A 20,152-nucleotide genomic window follows, 5' to 3' on the forward strand; every position below is an offset into this window, starting at 1 on the left:
TATATATATATATATATATATATATAAACCAAAAACAGACAGCATGAACAACATGAAATGTACCAGATATGATAAATATTGGTAACAAACAGTTCAGTTATTCATTTGACCCACATGCATACATAACTTTAGCTTGTGTATTTTAACTAATGCATTCGGTAACACAGTGACACCCTCCTCGCCATTTCGTTTTATATTGCTATGTAAACTGGGAGCCAGAGTCAGACACAAGCTATCCAGTAATGCACTGTCAGCACATACTTTCTCTGCTTTAGGGTTCACAAGCTAGTCCTCATTTGTGACATGTGAAATATATTTAACTAGCTCTAGAGCAAGGTTACACCTCTCTTGTGCTGTAATGGCTGACCTGTAAAATTCCTCAGGGTGTGCAGCTGTGTCACTGCCTCATCCATTTCTCTGGATCTGTTTGTATGCAAATTCAGGCATAAATTCACTCGGGTAAAATTAGATTATGTTAAATTCCATTTAGAAGAAGATTGGGCAAAGATATTTGACATGCATTTTTTTTCTTCTTTGATCAAAGATGACAAAAACTGATCTAATAAACTTACTTGGCACACTCCTCTTTTAGTTTTAGGCAGAGTGACAACAGATGGCTTCTTGGCAACAGTTTAGAAAAAGCAACCGGTCCTGGAGGAATATGACTTTGACTAAAGATGTTTGTTTTTTTCCTTTTCATTCAAACAAAACAAAAAAAAAAAATGGCATTTTGCTGCATAAGGTGACAAGAGCCAGTTTATGTTAATGTTTTATAGGGCACATTGCTTGAGAGTGTCAGCTTGCTCAAGTTTAAATACTTTACAGACTTAACCATGTTTTCTATGAGGGTAAGGAAACTTGGTCATCATTTTAATTTAGGTTTTCTTTAGCAGAGTAAAATTCTACACTGCTTGAGTGAGCTGGGGAAAAAAGTGGGTGAGAGTGAGTGAGTGAATGGTCTGTATGTGGGTGTGTGTGTGCGTGGCTGGGCTTGGGTCTGGGGCTTGTTGAGCCTTGACCCTGTGGGACATGGTCACCACTCCCTGCTCCTACCCCTCCCTGGGATGTGGTTGTTTGTTTATGTGACTGGATGTTCTGGTGTGTTCATTGGCCACTTTGGCTCAGGGTAGCTTGGATCTCCTCCTTGTCAGGGGGCCTCTGCTAGGTGCCCCCTAGCCCTGTGACCTTGTTCTCGACTTGTACCAGGGTGGCTGGCCTCTAGCGGGGTTGACTGCCCGTCGCCTCTGGTCCTCTCACCCTTGTTCCATAACCTCAGACTACACTCTGACATGTTCTCATATATTGCTAAAGCAATTATAAACTATATAATTTCATGAATTAAGTATTTTTAACCTCTTTTGCAGCCACATTAGAATCAAGATGCTATGAAAAAGGAAACACTACTCCAGGAAATAATTAATTGCACATTTTTGGCTCAACAAACAAACAAACAAACAAACAAACAAACAAACAAAAAGTAACCCAACTTATTGATTTTTGAAAGTAATTTAAGAAAAGCAAGCATTGCTTTATCAATATTAGACTTGGAAATAAAAAAACAAAACAAAAAAATGCCTATAGATGTATGCCTTTGCAACCACAGAAGTCCCAATTTCTGTCCTTAAAAGTTGTAGTGTGTACTGTGTCCAGAAAAGTGTTTGTGAACAATACTACATACGAATACATACTACATATAAATCCCATCACACAGGTTATCTGGGTATGACATATTAAATTCACATGTGAATTTATTCTTCCTGAAACACTTGAATTGTTTTTTTTAAATGCAAAATGCACCATCAGCCTTGAAACACCACGAGCTCTTCTAGTTTTGACTGTAGGAATCAAAAATGCGATCCCGACTGCGTGTCTAAATCAGCAAAGCCAATTCTTTTTAAATACGACACATCACTCTTTGTACTTTTTTAATTCATTCACCTGCTCTGCTGTAACTGCACCAGTGTGAAGTCTTTATCGTGTACATAAATTCTTACAAAAAGCAGATTAGAAAGCCACTTATGGTATGCACAGCAAAGACACCAGTAAGATGTTAGATTTATCTAATCCCACATCTCCCATTACAGAAACCAGGATTCTTGTTTACAGCATGTCGATCTCCTCTAGCGCTATCATGAGATTCACATTTCATATTTCACTCAGATCCCAAAAATTGGTACAGACATTCATGACCCCCTTTGGGTGAATTTTAATAACTTTAATCATCCTCTGACATTTAATTTGTGTAATCAGATCCAAGGTTTTACTTTTCCATTGATTTATGACCAAACACCTGTATAACTATTAAGACTGAATACCGCTGTCACTGCAAGCACGCCAGCACACATTTACCATTTAGCTCAAAAACACCACTGTGCCTAAGTACAGCCTAACAAAGCTGTTGGCAGTACTGTGGACTTTCAGTCTTGTTAATAATTTAGATGTTTACTCTGCTTGCCCCCTTCTTTTCTTTTAATTATATAGAGTCTTTTAAAATTGCAAAAACAGAATTAAATGTCTAACACTTGGTTCCTGATTTACAATTGAAACTTTTTTCATTTTTCCAGTTAGAAAATGTCTGTAACTAATTTTCACAGGATTTTTAGATATATGGGATAAAAACCAGGCTTCCCAAATGATTGCCATAAAAGCTATACATGTTATGATATAACCCAGACAACTAAAAGCATGTTTGCAATAGAATTGAATCCAGCAGTAGACATTTTCTAAACATATTAATAAGCAACACTTACTGTGATGTTGGTGTAAGAGAAACAAAAATCCCTTGAATTCCGACTCTACAGTGCCAGGATGAGCTAGTATAAAGAGAGAGTGCCCCCATCTATTAATTGCTTTGGTGTCACCAGAGTGGGATGTGCTACAGCAGGTAATGACCAAGGTCATTTCATAAGGAAAAAAGGGACATTTTTCAGCTGGAGTCCTGACTGTGAAAGTCTGTCTGCACTACATGGATGAGCAAAGATAAACTAGGATGGTTCAAGTTCATCAAGGTTCATGCTCAGCATTAGTTATTGAGGACTGAACAACGGTTCAAAGATCTTAATACAAAAACAGATCGTAGCTCTCCAATAATATATGCTGAAATATTGCATAGTCAAACAGAAGGGCTCCGGGAGAGTAATTTATGTCTCTCACACACACGCACATGCCCACACACCTCTCCTGCAGAGGTCCCCTCGCTGATGACTAATCTGTCTGGAGGGATCACTTCATTTTTCATCAGAACATTATGCCGACGCAAATGAAGGGGACATCCATTCTGCACTGTCGTTTGTTTCAGAGCAAAAGAGAGACGGACAGGAAGGAGAGTGATATCGAGAGAGACGGAAGGAGACACAGATGAAGGAAAACCAGATCAAGAAGAGATGTGTCTGTGTGAAGGAGAAAAAAATATATGTGTGTATGAATAAAAAGTGAAGGCTACTGAAAGCGGGATGAGAGGGTGGGAATGTCATCTGTGTGTGTGCATGCATATGTGTTCAGTCAACTGAAAATGGAAGTCACATTGGCAGTCAGATAAAGAGGCTGATGGGGTGAATTAGCATTAAACAGAAGGACATTCAGAGGATGCCGTCTTTTGCCAAGGCCAATACTGTAGGTAACAATTTTTTAAAAAGTGAATCGGGTGTACTAAATTCATAGGGCTACTTCTTTGCTTGCGCTCCACCCTTCCATCAGGTTTGATGATATTCAGCCAAGCGTTTTAGCGCAACCTTGCAGACAGTAAACCAAACAGACAACACTGAGTTTCGTTCACCTGCCCACAGTCTGCATATTAGAAAATACACAAAGTCCCTGGTGCAGAAAAGAAGAGAGAAGCCAATGTCAAGGTGCTGTAATCCAATATATTTTCTAATGGCCAGCAAAGGGCAAAACCTCTAGTTGCAAGAACATGTGCAGTTGTAGTAAAAAAAAAAAAAAGTCTCTGAAAAACAGAGACACTACTGCTCATTTCACTATAACATGATGGGGGTTTTTGTGAGTTGTGGACCTATTAACTCATTCACTGCCAGCCATTGGCAGTGAATGAGTTAAACCCATTGACTCATTCACTGCAATTGACGGCTATAGACGTCAATGGCAGTGAATGAGTTAAGAGTAAAACAGGCAATAAGAAACACACATGCTTCAGGGCAACAGGCAAAAAGCTCAAGTCTAGCTTAAAAAAAACAGGACTTCATGGGTGATGCACAAAGCAACTTTGTGCATCACCTTTCCTTTCCCTCCTTTTTGACCTTTTAAACAATGGATAGAAACAATGTTTTATAATACATCTGTTAAAGAATCGACTTCAACTGCAACAAACAATCATAAAGTCAAGCAGGATAAAACGAGTGGAGATGCTTTGCTATTGCTCAATTTGAAACTGGTAAGAGTTTCCTCTGCTGTGAAACGGTGCAGTGGAAGTCCTCAATAGATGCAGAACATAAACAAGAGAGAGCTTAACATTGTTCAGTCTCAAGCTGCAAGTTTCTCTGGATGCAAATCAACTGTTGTTAGGAGTTTTCTGCCTAGCCATCCATCAAGCTAATGTCCCACTAAATCAGCAGCTAATGTCTCAGACGCACACAGTCTGCTCTTTTACAATGGGCCATTTCACTGCACCGACAGTGTGGAGAAAATGAGAGAAGATGATGAGAAAGGAAAAAAAAAACAGCAATAGATTGAAAAGCAAAAAAAAAAAAAACAAGAGCAAAAAGATGGAAGAAGTCAGATGGTATCTGAATAGTTCCACAGCAGATGCTACAAGAGAAAATACACAAACGTTGATCTTCATCATTCATACCAGTCTTAACAATAACTTCTCTACTCCTGCTGACGCTGAGATAATGGTTGCTGCAATTCCACATCTGTGACACGAGCTGTTGGATGAAAAACAAATGCACACACAAAGCCACAAAAGGACCTGCTTGCATCTCAATGCTAACAGAGTAACCACAGTTAACAGCACTTCTATAATGTACAATACCTTTTATAAAATATGTAGTAAATATACAGTTGTAAGAAAGGGTTGTATAAACTCTTGGAATGTTCTATAGTTCTACATTACATTTAGTACAGAAATACAAGAAACAATTATGAACTAAATTGTGTTTTAGGTTACATTTATGTAGAAGTTTAGGAAAAGGCTTCACATTCTTTTCCTATAAATTTTATTGAAGCGTGAGATGGGAAAGGTAGACTGATATCAATGATACCTGTAGGATGATAAATTCATGAGGTGACCTAACCATAAATTCAAGAGGCATGAGGGAAGAGCTCCATTGGATCCCCAAATAAAGAATTACAGCATGTAACACAAACCCTGTACGGATCGACCAATGAGATATGTGTTAATTTGTCATAAATAGTGAACAATGAAATACTGAATATGGGATGCTGATCATTTTTAACGCAGATTTTGTTAAATCCTGAAAGCCTTTTTCTTGCCAAGAGAATGAAAGAAATAAGGCAGATGACAAAGACAGATAACATAATTGGAAAAGCAAGATATAAGAGAGCAAGACAATCTAAATTTGTAGTCAAAGTGAAGATAAAAGACTGCAATAATTGAAAAAAAAAAAAGGCGTATTCTTATTCTCTCTTCTGTAATCAGTATGAGGCAGAAGGCAGAGCGATAGTAGCCATACCTTCTGCCTCCTGTTTTATCAGGGAACTGGCTGAATCAGTGAAGTGTGTGCTCAATGCCACATAAACAAGAAACCATAGAGCGGTTCCAAATTTAAAAAAAAAAAAAAAAGTGGAGAGAAAGAGAAGGAAGGAGAGAGGAGATGGAGTGATGAACCATGAGAGATGGAGGTAAACCTTCCCTGGTATTCTTTTCTTGATAAGGCGAAAACAAGCCCCCAATCACAGCAGCGTAAGCTTAATACTGCTGCCTTTGACTGAGCTAGGGGTGGCAACAAAACAACAAACAAACAAAGAGAAGGAAGGAAAAATGTAACTGGTTTGTTTGTCATTGTCACCCCAGCCTCACCCCTCTCCACCCCTTTTCCTCCCTAAAACTGAAAGAAAGCAGGTATATTGGCAAGCAGGTCTGGGTACAGGCGATAACAATGTTGGCTTTGTTCCCTGCTAGAATTGGACAAGCGCTTCCAATCGGCCCCCAACACAACAATTAAACAAGCTCAATGTTCAGCGCTGCGTTTTCGACATACCGCTATCTGGCAGGGGCTTTTTTCTGTAAATCTATGGGGTCTCAAAAGAAGCTGATGCTGGAGGCACTACTGCCTTAGCTGATAGCAGCAAATCGGTTCCAACTGAGAGCTACACCTGTTGCACACTAAGCACCGTTTATTGTCTTCAGTCATTTTCCAAACACACATAAACATGCCGCCTAATGAAAAGCCACCAAGGGCACATTAATGCGCACACAAACTGCCACAGGAGCACACACGCACACAGAAGCTGCCCCGTCTTCATCAGGGCTGACCAATGGGCTGTGTCATATCTGCCACGAGTTTGTTCATGTGAGAAAATGGTGCACCCAGCCTTTAACAGATGCTTTCACACAAGACATATTAACAATCAGCACCTGGTTCAGGGGCAGTTACCTTTCCTTTTCCTTGTTTTTCAACTGTGGAATGAAACAACGAGACAAATAAAAATGCATTAGCTTACTTCAAAAGCTGCAGTTTCTAAAGCCTTAAATAAATCCGACGCCTGAGCTAAATCCTCACCCAAAGCTGTGATTTGTCTCAGTAAATGTTCGCATTTTTTACAGCTATTCTTCTTTGCCCTTTAACTTTGGTATTATTTAACATTTACAATGTGATCATCTAAATGTAAATGACACATATGTCATTTTACTGTGTGTTTAAAATACTATAAAACACAGAAATGTTTGTTGTGCTACCTTTGAGTTAAGTACCTGTAGTAAATGCCAACCTGTTGCCAACATCTGATCCACTTCCACATGCTTCGTAGCGCTGAGCTTGTCTGTGAGTGACTTGACTTAATTTAGATTCATTTAACAACTTGTTTGTAGTTGTCAGCAGTGCAACGGTTTAATATCAAGAAATCGGTTGCAACCAGTCCAGTCAATGCAAGCTGGAGTAAACAAGAGGCAGCAGAGGAAACTAATGAAGTCAAGGTTGTGTAGCTGCAAACAATGCACAAAAGGTTTGGGGAGATTTGTAGGCGAGGCTGGAACTACAGAGAAAAAGAATGAACGCTTGTTATACCTTTCAATCATGCATTATAACAAGGTGTGGAAATTGCCTCTTTGTTTTGCTGCACTGTGATGCTTGGGTCCATGGGGAGAAGCTGAGCTCTTCTTTAATTTAGAGCTGTGTATGATCGCAGTTATTGATGCAAACAGCATGAATCCATGAGACAAGCTATTCAAAATCATAAACAATGACTCAAGGCTAGGAGGAAAGGCAGGAGTTTGCAGCTTTTTAATAATTAGCATGTATTACCTTTGACCTGACTTGACATCACAAGTGTGGTTTGAAATTCACTGGGCTGAACTCAGACCCATCAGAGATGTCATACAGTCTGCAAGTGCAAGTGCACTTTACTCAAAAAAAGGTCCTAATGGACAAAGAAAATTATTTTAAGTGATATTAAGCAAAAACTGGCAGCAGTGCTCAAGAACAACTTGAGAAACAGTACAAAGTCTCTAGATCCCAGTGTGAATATCTGAGGGATGCACTTGTACAAGCCCAGTTGCCAGAGACTCCACGCCTATAAGCTACAGGCCCCAAAGAATCCACTGCTAATGTCCTGGTGCCAGACACGACAGCTTGCCCTGATGAGTCAAGAGCGGTTTTGGCAGCCCAAGGCATGCCTACACAATATAAGGCAGGTGGGTTTAATATGCAGACTGATCAGTGTATATATTTCATTAAAGTGTAATACTGTCTTCTGGCATTTGCAGATGTGCTCCTTATTTTTAGGAGAGGCTTCCACTAGAATAATCCTGCAGGAGATCCTGTAGCCTAGTTTTCACTTTTTGCAATTCCAGGTGAAAAAAAGAAAAGAAAAGAAAGAAATGCTAATGTAGGTCACCCTGTTTTTAGATCTTTGTTCACGGTCACTGCCAGGAGAAGGCCACAATTTTTGTATATTCTGTAATCCCTTAAATGTCATGAGCAGAGGAGCACCGACATCATTTACACAACATCAGTATTTCTACTTCTACACAGGAAATCTGCGCACAGCCAGTCGAAGTTGCCTGGTTGCACTCTGCAAAACAAACCAACAGAATAAAAATATGAAAAACACCAACTGCACTGACATTCCTTCTATGATGACGTGTCCATTTAGCTGCTGTACATTAGGTTTTCGTTATTTTCAAAAGAGCAACGGAGAAAAGTCCACCATGTTTCAACAGTGGCAGCATCAGCACTGATCCTTAGGGACAGCATCCTGAGCTGCATTACCAGAATCCAATAGCCTTACACAGCCAGAGGCAACACACGATGCTGCCTCCTGCACCCACCTCTTTCTGCTCAGATGAAGCAGTGTGTTTGGCTCTCTGGCTCTACTTGTATTGATTTTACTGTAAAATAAAAAGAAAGGCGAATCCAGTTTATCATCAGAAGGCAAAACAAACATAAAGAGACAGTTTTCTGTTGTTTCATATTTCGCTTGGATTACTACAATACGTGTTGACCAGCTAATAACGACAAAATGCCACCTTATTACACATTTTGTTTAACTGTCCTCACATTCTCATTAAGGCCGCCAAACACAGAACAGTCTCACGGCAGACATTCTGACAGTCTACGAGATTAATAACAGATGCATTCAGTCTAAGTGTTGCAGTGCCTGAACTCTGCAATAGTGTACAATGGCTCAGAAGTAATATTCACAGGCACATCTAAGTAGAGCAGAACCAACATTAATGCTATTAGTTACACCTCAGCAATTTATTAAATAAGCCAAAAGCTGTGTCAGGAAAAAGGTTATCGCTAGACACACCGATATCCATTTGTGAGGAGCACAGCAGCTTTACAGTCCCACATTTGACTGCAATTTGCTGTTTAGCCTTCTGCCAGCTTATTGTCCCTGTCACACAAACATTTATGAAACCAATAAATGAAAGCAATAAAAAGTCTAATCTTAACTTTTATAGAACAGCGGGCTAGAATACATACAAACGGGTGATCTGAATGAATTCTGAAATTGAGGATGCTAAAGCTGTGTGGCATTGTGGGGAGGTGCCTGTGTGGACTGGGAGGTAAGGCTGGCAGCCACAGTGCTGCACTAACAGCTGCAGGTAATTCTGTAATCAGCACTAATGCGTATTTATCTCTCCTGCAGTGAGGCTGGTGCCTCCTTATTGATTACACATTCTAGAATTATCACCTGGACCAAGCCACACAGGCTATCCATAACCAAATTTGTGTGTCTGTAGCTCACAGTTAGTTTCAAACTAATGAGACAAGCTTCTGCTAATGTAGGCATGATTTTGCGTATATGTTCAATATGTTGGGATTTTACCTGTTAACATCTTCGACCTCCAATAGAGTTAACAGCTTTCGCCAATAAGTTTAGCACATACATATACTAGGCATGATTTCCTTTCCCAACCACCACTCACCCCCCCCTCACCCGCTGGCTACCGTTTAATGTTCCAGGTCTGAGTACATTTCAGTTATTCTCTTTTTCTGTGTAAATTTTACCCCATTACTCTGTCTCTTCTTTATTCTGAACTTAAAGGCCTTTCAATCCTCTCGCCCGCTCGCTCTCTCATGCACACGCATCCTTTTGAAGGCAAACGTTCTCGCAGAGCACAATGAGGTTCATGATTTTATGTATTTTGTGGCTTTTTTTTTTTTTTTGAAAGCACAGAGACACTGCCCTCTCACACGCCTTATAGATTGTGAGGCTCGGCTGAAAATTATTCACCAGAGGCAGTTGTCTGCAAGGAAGGGTTGGAGTTCTGTGCTTTTCTTTTTCAATCATACCAGATCAGTACCAGGGCATGGTACACTGCAATCACACAGGTCAAAAGAACTTGACATCAGAGGTGAAATGTGCTCATGTATCAGTATCTGTACTGCCTGTACTGCCCAAACCCTAAAAGGTTCTGAAGCAGTAATACACACTGGAAAGTCATTTAATTGTCCTTACTCAGATAATACCAACCGAGTGATGAGTATCTAACATTTATAAAATGTACTCTGCAGCTTCAGGTATTAGTTACCAGGATTTGTTTATTAGCTTTTGGATTATTTTGATTTTAATATGACTATTATATTCTAAGAGGCTATGGTATATAGCAGCAGTCCCCAACCTTTTTTGGGCCACGGACCGGTTTATGTCCAACAATATTTTCACAGACTGGCCTTTAAGGGGTCGCAGATAAAAACAACAAAATAAAATCAGTACCGGTACCTAAAAACAGAAGATTTATTCATAACACACAGGGAAAGACCCAGGGAAACCGAGTTAACCATAAAAAGCAATGAAAACCCTGAAAACCATAAATTTCACACCCAAGCCTCACCTGTCGCAGCCCAGTACCAAAAGACTCATGGGTTGGTACCGGTCCGTGGCCCGCGGGTTGGGGAACTCTGGTATATAGTATTGTCACAGAGTATGTAAAGAACACTGCACTATAGGCTTTTTTCTTAATGAGTACTTTTACTTCTGGTGCTATAATTGCATTTTGGTGCCAGTACTTCTTCTTAGCTCTGTCCAATATTGAGATTTGCTAAAGTGGGATCGTTACTTGTTGCACATTATTTCAAACCGCTCTTGCTGCTTTCACTTAAGTAACAGATCCAAACACTGTTCTCACCACTGCAGCTCAATGCATGCTGCGGTAAATGCTCCTGCATCTTTAACATCGGTGAACTCCCATGTCTGGCCTTTATCCTGCCAGCTGAGTCTCTCTCCAAACAATAATGCATGTCTGCAAGATGTAATCACTATACCCAAGGCTGCAATTTAAGAATATTGGCAATGACAAAACAAATGCAGCCTTTACTGCCGTATACAATAGCTCAGCAGTGTTGCCAGTGGGCCATAGGTTTATGGAGAGGAAAGGATATCCAGTTATAGAACACTGTAGGTTTTTCCAGTCCAACATCACAGTAAAACCAGCATTTAAACTGAATAAACCTTAAAATAAAACTCAGACAAATATATAATGACACCTTGTAAATTAGGAAAGTATAGTTTGAAACAGGTACACAAGACAGAGATGAGGACACATTTTGGATAATATATAAAAAGAATGCCTAGGCTATAAAACAGGTATTTTGGAACTTTCTACATCATCTTCTGTGACATTTAACAGGGGAGCTACACACTGAAAGCACTGTTTTTGGTTGGAGACTGTTAAAGCTGAGGTTAGAGAGATTATGTTTAAATTCCATCATGATCATGCCTTAACACATGCAACCTGATGCTCTGTTGAGATTACAGAAACAGTGAAAGGCATTATCTAAGACAGTGGTCCCCAAACTTTTTTTTTTTTGCTGGGCCCTCTTTGTTTTACAAGAAAAATGTTTGCGCCCCCCCCATCACCTAACCCCCCCTGCAGGTTTTACACACTTACATATACCCACGCAGTTACTGTCCCTCTATTTAGAAAGGCAGAGGCGTCACAGTGTGATTATTTTACTTGTTGTTTCTGTTGTTTCCTGTGTAATAATATTCAACATTGCTATCAAAACATTTTTTCAAAAAATGCCTCTTTGTGCAAAATGGGTTCAAAAACACAAAAAACTGTGGGACACTGTTTGTCTGTGATTTGAACCGGGGAACAAATCATGGCAGGATCAGGCTGATGTTATTTGTATCCCGCTGTAACTTTACTGTATAAAGAGCTAACATCTCCAAAATGTCAGGAGTAGTTAGTCATTACAGCAAGTGTTTGTGAACTAAAAATCAAGAATGTAGGATACTGTTTGTCCGTGATTTGGAGAGCCCAGCGCGTCCTCCCGACGCAGGGAAAACCAATTCTGCAGGGGAGAGCTACCTCGGCACTTGTGGAGGTGAAGCTAAAGGGCAGATATGCTTAAAATATGTTAGGAAGCATATTTGGCGATGCTTCATCTCCTGCTTTGCGTTTGTGTGGGAGCCCCGTTAAAAACCTGTCCATTATGCTAGCAGTGTCCAAGCGTTCCTTTTTTTTTTTTTTTTTCATACCGCGCCCCCCCTGCAATGGCTCTGCGCCCCCCTTAGGGGGCGGGCCCCACACTTTGGGAACCTCTGATCTAAGACAATGTAGAAACTTTTTCTGCGCAGTTTTAAAATATTAAAAGCTGTGCACTGCAGTTATACAGTGAGAGAACATAAAAGATGAAGTCAAACCACTGAGATACTGTGTAGATTATGTGGGTGTCAAAGACTCATAAACTTGATGATGTTGGAATTACTATGGGAAATTAGCGATCTAATGTTCCTGTAATACGGAATAACAGGGACTAGTTTCTCTTATGTTTAATGACATGGCAGAAATTGAGTGGAAATTAATAAAATTACATCAGGGGAAAAATATTACACGTGAATGATCAGACTCCTCCATAAAAGTACCAAAATGCCTGCAAACTCCTCTGATTGCCATTTCTTCTACACATCTTTACATTATTAATCTGCAGCTTCCAAAGAATGAGCAAATGTATTTACCTGCACTGTAGTAGCGGTCCAGCTTCTCCCAGAGGGGTTCATCTTCCCGCTGGAGATTTGACAGCTTCAGAGGTTCATAGATGGAGCCTGAAGAAGAATATACATATTAAACACAAACACTTGCAAACACAGTCCTTCAATAGCTTTCCCAAAACTGATGTTCTTTAGAGGTTTAAGTTTAGCAACAGTTTCAGAATACATTTATTTTTTGTTGGATGTTTCCAGTTAAAAAAGAAGACTAAAATTGTAGGCTTGCGGTTGTATGTATCCATCAAACTAAAGCTGATGTTTACATTGATCTATACAGTAATATAGATTTCATCTCTATTCAATTCAAGTTTATTTCTATAGCCAAAAATAACAACAACAGTTGTTTCAAAGGGCTTTTTAATATAAGATAAAGACCCTACAGTATTCTGGAGAAAACCCCGACAATCAAACAACATCCTATAAGTGGCATTTTGCGATGGTGGGAAGGAAAAACTCCATTTTAACAGGAAGAGACTTCTGACAGCCATTAATTTATGCAGAAATTAAAAAGGTAGAGACCGAATTATGAAATAACGCCAAAATCCCCATGTCTTTTTCCATGTTATGGCACAATGGACAAAAAGTGTTTTTGCAAACGTTGTGATATCACAGTAAAGCTGACCTTTGAACTTTTGGATAGAATAAAGAAGTGTTGACATTTTCTATCTGACTGTAAGAATTAGCACATAATGTCTTGAGGCATATCTTGAGTGGTCAAAGTGAGTTTGACCTTTGGCCACCAAACTCTGTTTATCTTTAGAGAGATTATGACTTGTCATATCTATTGGACAAACCTTTGTATGTACACAAAGACAACCTGAATGGATAATGCTCTGGCCACGGCTTTTGTCAGCTTGGGACACAAGAACAGGCAGCAGACAAAACACAGAAACAATACACACATGCTATCAGTACATTCTGTTTTTCACTGCAACACATCTGTGCTGAGACTCACAAAAGTCTCAGCACACAAAATGATATTCAAGCCCTGAGCTAAACATTCAGAAAGTACTGCGACTCGTGAGCAGACATTTTCCTCTGAACTGAGAGAGAGTAGCAGTTTGAGGGAAGCCCCAATTTGTTAGACTTTCTCTATTTTCAGACACTTTTCACTTTGCTGAGATTTGCATTTTAATAGGTTTGACCTTGGGTCAGTACCACAGGTACTGAAAAATTCACATTCTTACTGAAATTAGCATAATTTCCATCAGCATAAAAGTTGCTGGCGACAAAGCCAATCCATCTCTTTTTAAAGATAACACTTTAAACAGGCATGGAGGAAGTACAATGTTCCAATTTTAATTTCTAACATGAGATCAGACAAATGTAAGCTGTCACTGTTTGCTTGGTTTTAAACAATCCCCTGACTAACTTCAGTGACTTCATTAATACTGTAAATTCATTTTGTGCCATATCAGGATCTTTCATGCTTACTGTGGAGGAGCAATATAATTCTTCTGAGTTTAATCCACATAAGCCACACTGTATCAACAGTGTGAAATTACAGAAGATTATGGGTAATACTCTACTTTGCACGTCAGAATTCCCGACAGTCCAAGCATGAGATTGTTTTGTTTTCTTGTAAACACGGAAAAAATTGTTCTGACCTGAACTTTTCTGGGTTGCTGTTTGAAAGAATAGGATGATCACATTCACAACATATGTTTTCCTGTAATCGTGAAATAAGTATATGGTCTAGAGTCCAGATATCGTCACCTATGTCCCCTTCAGCTGTTTCCCTCAGCTCTGCTGTCACTACTTACCGAGTCTGTAAACTGTCCGGTGGAGCTTGGTAATCGCAGCCGAACCGGCCATTCTCAAAAGGTGAATTTAAGGCCAAGCGTCTCTCAGCTAAATCACAAATCTACAGCAATTCACAGTAAATGAGTTAGTAGCAGAGAGTTACAATTTTAGACGTGCATGAATCAACAACGAATTACATTCTGGGATGACGACAATGATCAAGAACATGCAAGAAATTACAATCCATTGTATTTCTTTAGAAATGAGTGATGAAGAGTAGAGTTATAATGAAAGATGGCAATACATGGTTTAAATGACTACATCACTATATTAGGACATAATTTGACTAATTACTGCACTTTATTCTTCATAACATACACTTCTAAATGGTATGCTTTCAGAATGCTGCGTTATTAGGCTACACTGGGATGCACCTCTTGTTAAATCATAATTTCACACCAAGATCTCTTTTAAAGTAGATGGTTATCAGCAGTTCTTAAAATGGTTGGCTTCTAACAGCTGGCGACAGTTAAGAGTTTAGGTAACGTTTGTGCAATATCCGACACATTCCCCCAGCGCAAGAGTAGCATAATGTGTCAGCTTTCACAGGCCCGCACAGTCCTTCAGGAACACAGTTTAACACAGTAATATACAGCAGCACAGTTTTACTATGGGCGAGATCTCACAGCGACCTGATGAGAAGCTCTTAAAATAGCTCTTGAGTGCTTCACATTTACACCTCTGACCTTTCATGCTTCTACCAACAGTGCAGTAGACACATTAAAACGGGCAGAACAGAGGCACTACGTACAGAGGCACTGCAAGCACAACAGAAAAAGCGGGCGTGTCACAATGCAGAAGATCATGCAAAGTTATGTCAGACCTGATCGCTTTGATCGGGCTTTAAATTCCAAGAGTTTCCACCCGACATCTGCTAAGCTCGCCATGTTTATGAAAATGTTAAAATAGCTACAAAGCTAAGGTGTATCCGGTAGCTTCTTTCAAAATAAAACGCGAATCGGGCTTCTCAGCATAGTGTAAGAAATCACAAGGCTAAATTCTGCCGTGGCTTACTGGTAAATAAAGCCCGAGTGTTTCCACAAAGTATATTTTGCGTGTTAAGATATTGAATTTATTTTTATTAACGCACTCATTTTGATAGTTAATATATGTCTCAGATTTATTATGAACACAATTTTTTTTCGTTTCCGGTTTGTTTCTAAGTAACTCTCAGTAAATTGATAGCTGTGAAATAGCTCGGAGAGCACGACACTGACGTAAATAAGGAAATTCTAATGTCATATTATTTATCTTTATTTCTAAACGTTACTTGCAGCTTTTCCCACTAGAAATAAAAAAGCACGACATATGCTTAACGCCGTTAAATGTTATGTGTAATTACTTAAAAAGCAGCTACCATTTCCTTCTGCTGTAAAGCAGTGCGCCGTATTACAGTCAGTGTTGTTGTTGGGAGCTACACTGACAGGAAGATGATTTGGACGCTTAAATTAATTACTTTAGCGTTTTTGTTACTTTTGGGGGGACAGTATAACACATTTGCTCTTCAAGATGTAACGGCCGACCTTTTCGGTCCCGGGAATTATGGGACGGTGGCAGCTTTCGGAGATTTTAATTCGGATAAACAGACAGACATCTTCACGATCAAAGAACGTAGGTTTACTCATCCACACTTCACACAGCAAACAGTCAGTAAGGCTTCTTTTTAACAGTTTGCACAAATTATGTATATTGAGTTAAAACACTAAATGTAATCAATTTAATATAAAATGTAATTTGACATGTATTAATGTATATAAAATGCGTTTTTACCTACACATTGAGCTACAATGTAGCTTTGGTTTGCTTCTCTATTTTTAAAACCGAAGTTTAAACGTCTCATAGCAGCCAGAGGGGGGAAGTCCACCTCTGGACGACAATTAGCCTGGTCTTGCTGTATTTTTATTAAATGCACCTGTGTATTCTCTGCAATGACATTTCAGAATGACTTGTGAAAAATATATACTTAAATAAAAAGTAAGTAAACTTAAATTTTTTGCACGTCTTTATATTGTCTTCTTTTTGTTTCAGAGACTGATTTGGTCATATTCTTGGCTGACTCCAAACCACCTTACTTCAAGCCCAAAGTTCAAGCCAAAAACATTTTGGGAAAGTATGCATATGTATTTGTTATTTCACTCCATTAGCTTTATTATGGCACTGGTCTTAATTTATGATTGTAAGTATGTTCAGTGCTGACAAACTGAACGTACTCGCACTTCAGCATTATGTTTACTCAGTACTTTTCTTGCTGTTTCAGAAACATCACCAGCGTGGTTCCCGGAGATTATGATGGAGACTCTCAGATGGATGTCCTTCTCACAGCTAAGAATGGCCAAGAAACAGAAGTTTTCATCTTTTGGGGGCACAACCAGACATTAGGTACAGCTCTAATAGTGATTTATTTACAAATGCTGCCCTGCCGTCACAGGAAAAAGCCATACCCTGGACAAGTCGCGAGTCTCTCCCAGGACTAACGCATAGAGATCGACAACCATCAATGCTTGCTGAAATGGAAACTCAAAAACCGTTTCTACTCTCTGATGATACTTTAATTTTTTTTTAAATTGCATTTGTAAACAATGGTTGGTAGAGAGAACAGAAAGTCTTGGCCTCTCTATCCACTTGTTACAACAGAAGCAAAACATTGTCAAGATTATGCATTTGCTCAGATTTGTCATTGGTGATACTAAACTTTGTATCCACACATATTAATTTCCCCACAGATTTTACTGCTTATATTACAAGTTGATGGAGGCATATTATTGCAATGCAGTAATTCTTAGTGAATCAATCATTGCTGCAACACATGATGTAACATAAATCGCAAAATGTGTACATTGCCCGCCAAACTTTCCATTTGCTGTTTTAGAGTTGGTATTGCAGTAATTTACAGTGAAGAAAGCATAGATGTTTCACTTTTAGGACCTTTTGGAGGGTCACTGCCACAATATCATGACTCACTGGGAAACCGTAATTTAAAAGACACATTGTTAATTTTATTAGCAACTGCTGTCCTTTTTTCTTTTATAGGCTATCATCATTCAGTCCAAAACAATAAACATTAACTAGATCAATAAAAATGATACCTCATTTTCCACATGTTACCAACTTTTGCTTAATATACAATGCCAGTAGAAGCTCATCACCTGATTATTCAGATTTGTTTCTTTTTTCGTTTCTTTTTTATGTGTATATTTTTCTGTTTAGGGATTCCTTTTTTATTGAACTACAGGCAGAATATATATATACAAGAAAAACCATTGCATAATGAATATTTCAAGCTTTAGCTATTTTTAGCAATTTGTAGCTGTTGACTTCAGTTAAGCAAAACCAGTGATTTCTGTTCTGTGTTCTTGTCAAACCATTAATACTCAAGGCCTTTTTACCTTCTTCATTTTGTATAGATATTGGAGGGGGGATTAAGCTGAATCACAGCTTTAGTGATCAACCTCTTGTCATGGAGTAAGTATCAGTGTAAATTTACATGAATTGCTTTGAATTTTAAATAATTTGCTTGATTTCGATTTTTGGCTCCATTTGTGCATTTTTAGTCAAACTTGGTTTTTACAGAGTTTTTTTTTGTCTTAGATAAGATTTATTATTGAAAACTAACTTTTCCAATATATTAGCAACCATTACCTCATGTTTTACCTCCCTCATCATTGAAGTCCTTCAAAATGACTACTTTGGTGATCTCCGTCTCTCCTGAAGTCTTGTTTTCATTAAAAGAAAAACAATCTTTTCAGTTTTAATGGGGACATGATTCCAGATGTTTTTGGAGTCATCAGCTCTTCCTCCAGTGTAGTCTGCTATCTCACCAAAAGGTAATGGAAAAGTTTCCAAACTAAGAGTTTTCTATCTTTATTTCTAGTGCTGTTACACCTGAAGTTCAATTCTATGGTGTGTCTAAATTCTTTGGTTGTTTTATAACTTTGGCTTCTCTTAGGACTGAAGTGTGCAGCAAAGCACTGAGTTTAACTGGCGCCATGCGTATGCCTCACTCCAATGCTTTCATTGACCTCAACAAGGACTTCACTGCTGGTAAGTCTGATGTTTAAGCATTGCCTAAGCGTGAATAACAACTGTAAAATGCTTTGGTGTTCTTAGTACCACTTATCTTGTCAATTGTATCAAGTCTTTCAACTTTGCATGTTTTCAAAACTGTCACAACCTTGTACAAAGGTTACATTGACTTAAGGGAAATTATCAGAGAAACTTCGATCATAAATGACTGCATATTGCAAAAGTGCCTATGATACTTTACTGATGTATCATGCACATAAATTAAAAAAAAACTAAAATTAAACTAAATGAGCATTATTTTATTCCTTTTTTGGTCATCTTTGGCTTCATGTTGGGACTTTTCTTTTGTTTCTGTAGTGGAATAATATTTCCTGCATAACAATATAGAAATGTTTTCCCTCAATTTATGATTTGTGATCTCCCGGCATAATTCACCATCACTGCAAATGCATTGCTTTGTTTAACTGCACAAATTTCTTACCCCTAATCACCTCCTGATTTGCCCAAAATATACCCAAATCATCTGTTGTTTCAAATCGTTCAGCAGGTCGATAAAGTGAGCTTACACTGTACAGTAAGGTGCTACAAGGATCTCATTTTCTATCATTTTGAGACATTTTGTGTCACTGCATGTTTGCACTACGGGTGTTTGATAACCTTGAACGTGGAATTGAGTACAGCTACTAAGAGGGGAAAAAAGGTGAAAAAAATCCAGGAGGAACCTTTCCAATGCTGTAGCTGGCGCATGTGTGAGGTTGGGAGTTCACAGAAACTCCCCACTAATCAAGCCTTTTAGACATTGTTTCCATTGTGACCCAAGGGAGGATGGAATAGGTTTGCACCACCACTGATTGCAGCAGTTTAACCAAGCCCTTTGGGCATAGGTTCATGGCACACTAAGACGTGGCCTGGAATTGGTAGGTTTTTTTTCTCCCATAAAAACAACTCTAGAAAACCTCCTACAGGGCCTGGTTCCTACAGCCAGAACATACAAGACCCCAAGCGTGAATAATGTTTACATAAAGCCTGGCTTTGAAAACACTGCCTATGGTCACCTCACTCTAAAAGTGCAGTGTTGCCTTCCACTTAACCTTCTTGCTAGCATATTGCTCCATTTCTGTTGTCCTATGATCAGTTTCAGCTGAGACCTAAATCTCTTCAACACTGTTTTGTTTTGTGGCTTATTCCTTTGCTGGTGTCCTTGTACTGTTTTGGTGTAAAGGTTGATACCTGTTATCACCTATTTTAAAGCATGACTTCTGAGATCTGTATTTATATACAAGAACTAGATCGATTTTCATATAATGCACAGTCCATAATGGAAAAGAAATAAATCTGCTTTTTGGGGGGTAAATAATACCTTAATGACATGTCTTAATTTGACATATATTAACTTCTGAGTGTCACTGAGTTGAAGCAGTAGATAAGCAGACTGCAAAAAGAATAGGTGAGGATCCAAATAAAGTAACTGCAGAAAGAGGTAGGTGGAAATAAAGCAGTCCTCATTCTGCTGATAAGCTCTCAGCCAGGTCAGTGACTGGATCCTTCCTTGTGCTGCATGAAGTAAAATCAGTCCCGCTTGAGTCTCCTTTGTTTCAGTGGATAAGAAGGTCCAGCTGGAGACTGAGTCTTTTATAGTCTTTTATTTAGTAAAGCTTATGAATTGATTGAAAAGTAAGCATTCCCCCCC

The 20,152-nt window shown here is 38.9% G+C and overlaps 2 protein-coding genes across 4 annotated transcripts in view; one reads left to right on the top strand and one right to left on the bottom strand.

Annotated features, from left to right (window-relative positions):
* Positions 1-15,349, bottom strand: part of phkb (phosphorylase kinase, beta) — a 102,335-nt gene extending 86,986 nt beyond the window's left edge. For 2 of the 3 annotated variants that reach the window (XM_005913090.2, XM_005913091.2), the window contains exons 1-2: positions 15,263-15,343; positions 12,607-12,693 (exon numbers count right to left, since the gene is read on the bottom strand). In XM_005913090.2, the coding sequence (XP_005913152.1) occupies positions 12,607-12,693; positions 15,263-15,326 (151 nt within the window). In that variant the 5' untranslated portion in view covers positions 15,327-15,343. Of the gene's footprint in view, positions 1-12,606; positions 12,694-14,399; positions 14,501-15,262 lie in introns of all 3 variants that reach the window. The other variant, XM_005913092.2, reaches the window with a different exon arrangement.
* Positions 15,350-15,692: 343 nt separating this feature from the next.
* itfg1 (integrin alpha FG-GAP repeat containing 1) overlaps positions 15,693-20,152 on the top strand; it is a 146,885-nt gene continuing 142,425 nt past the window's right edge. Inside the window, exons 1-6 of the mRNA XM_005913089.3 lie at positions 15,693-16,050; positions 16,468-16,549; positions 16,697-16,818; positions 17,844-17,901; positions 18,186-18,263; positions 18,386-18,480. Coding sequence (XP_005913151.1) covers positions 15,870-16,050; positions 16,468-16,549; positions 16,697-16,818; positions 17,844-17,901; positions 18,186-18,263; positions 18,386-18,480 — 616 coding nt within the window. The 5' untranslated portion in view covers positions 15,693-15,869. The remainder of the gene's footprint in view (positions 16,051-16,467; positions 16,550-16,696; positions 16,819-17,843; positions 17,902-18,185; positions 18,264-18,385; positions 18,481-20,152) is intronic.

Source organism: Haplochromis burtoni, unplaced genomic scaffold (assembly GCF_018398535.1).
Source record: "Haplochromis burtoni strain Fernald_Lab_line unplaced genomic scaffold, NCSU_Asbu1 Contig_2, whole genome shotgun sequence".
Classification (NCBI taxonomy): domain Eukaryota; kingdom Metazoa; phylum Chordata; class Actinopteri; order Cichliformes; family Cichlidae; genus Haplochromis; species Haplochromis burtoni.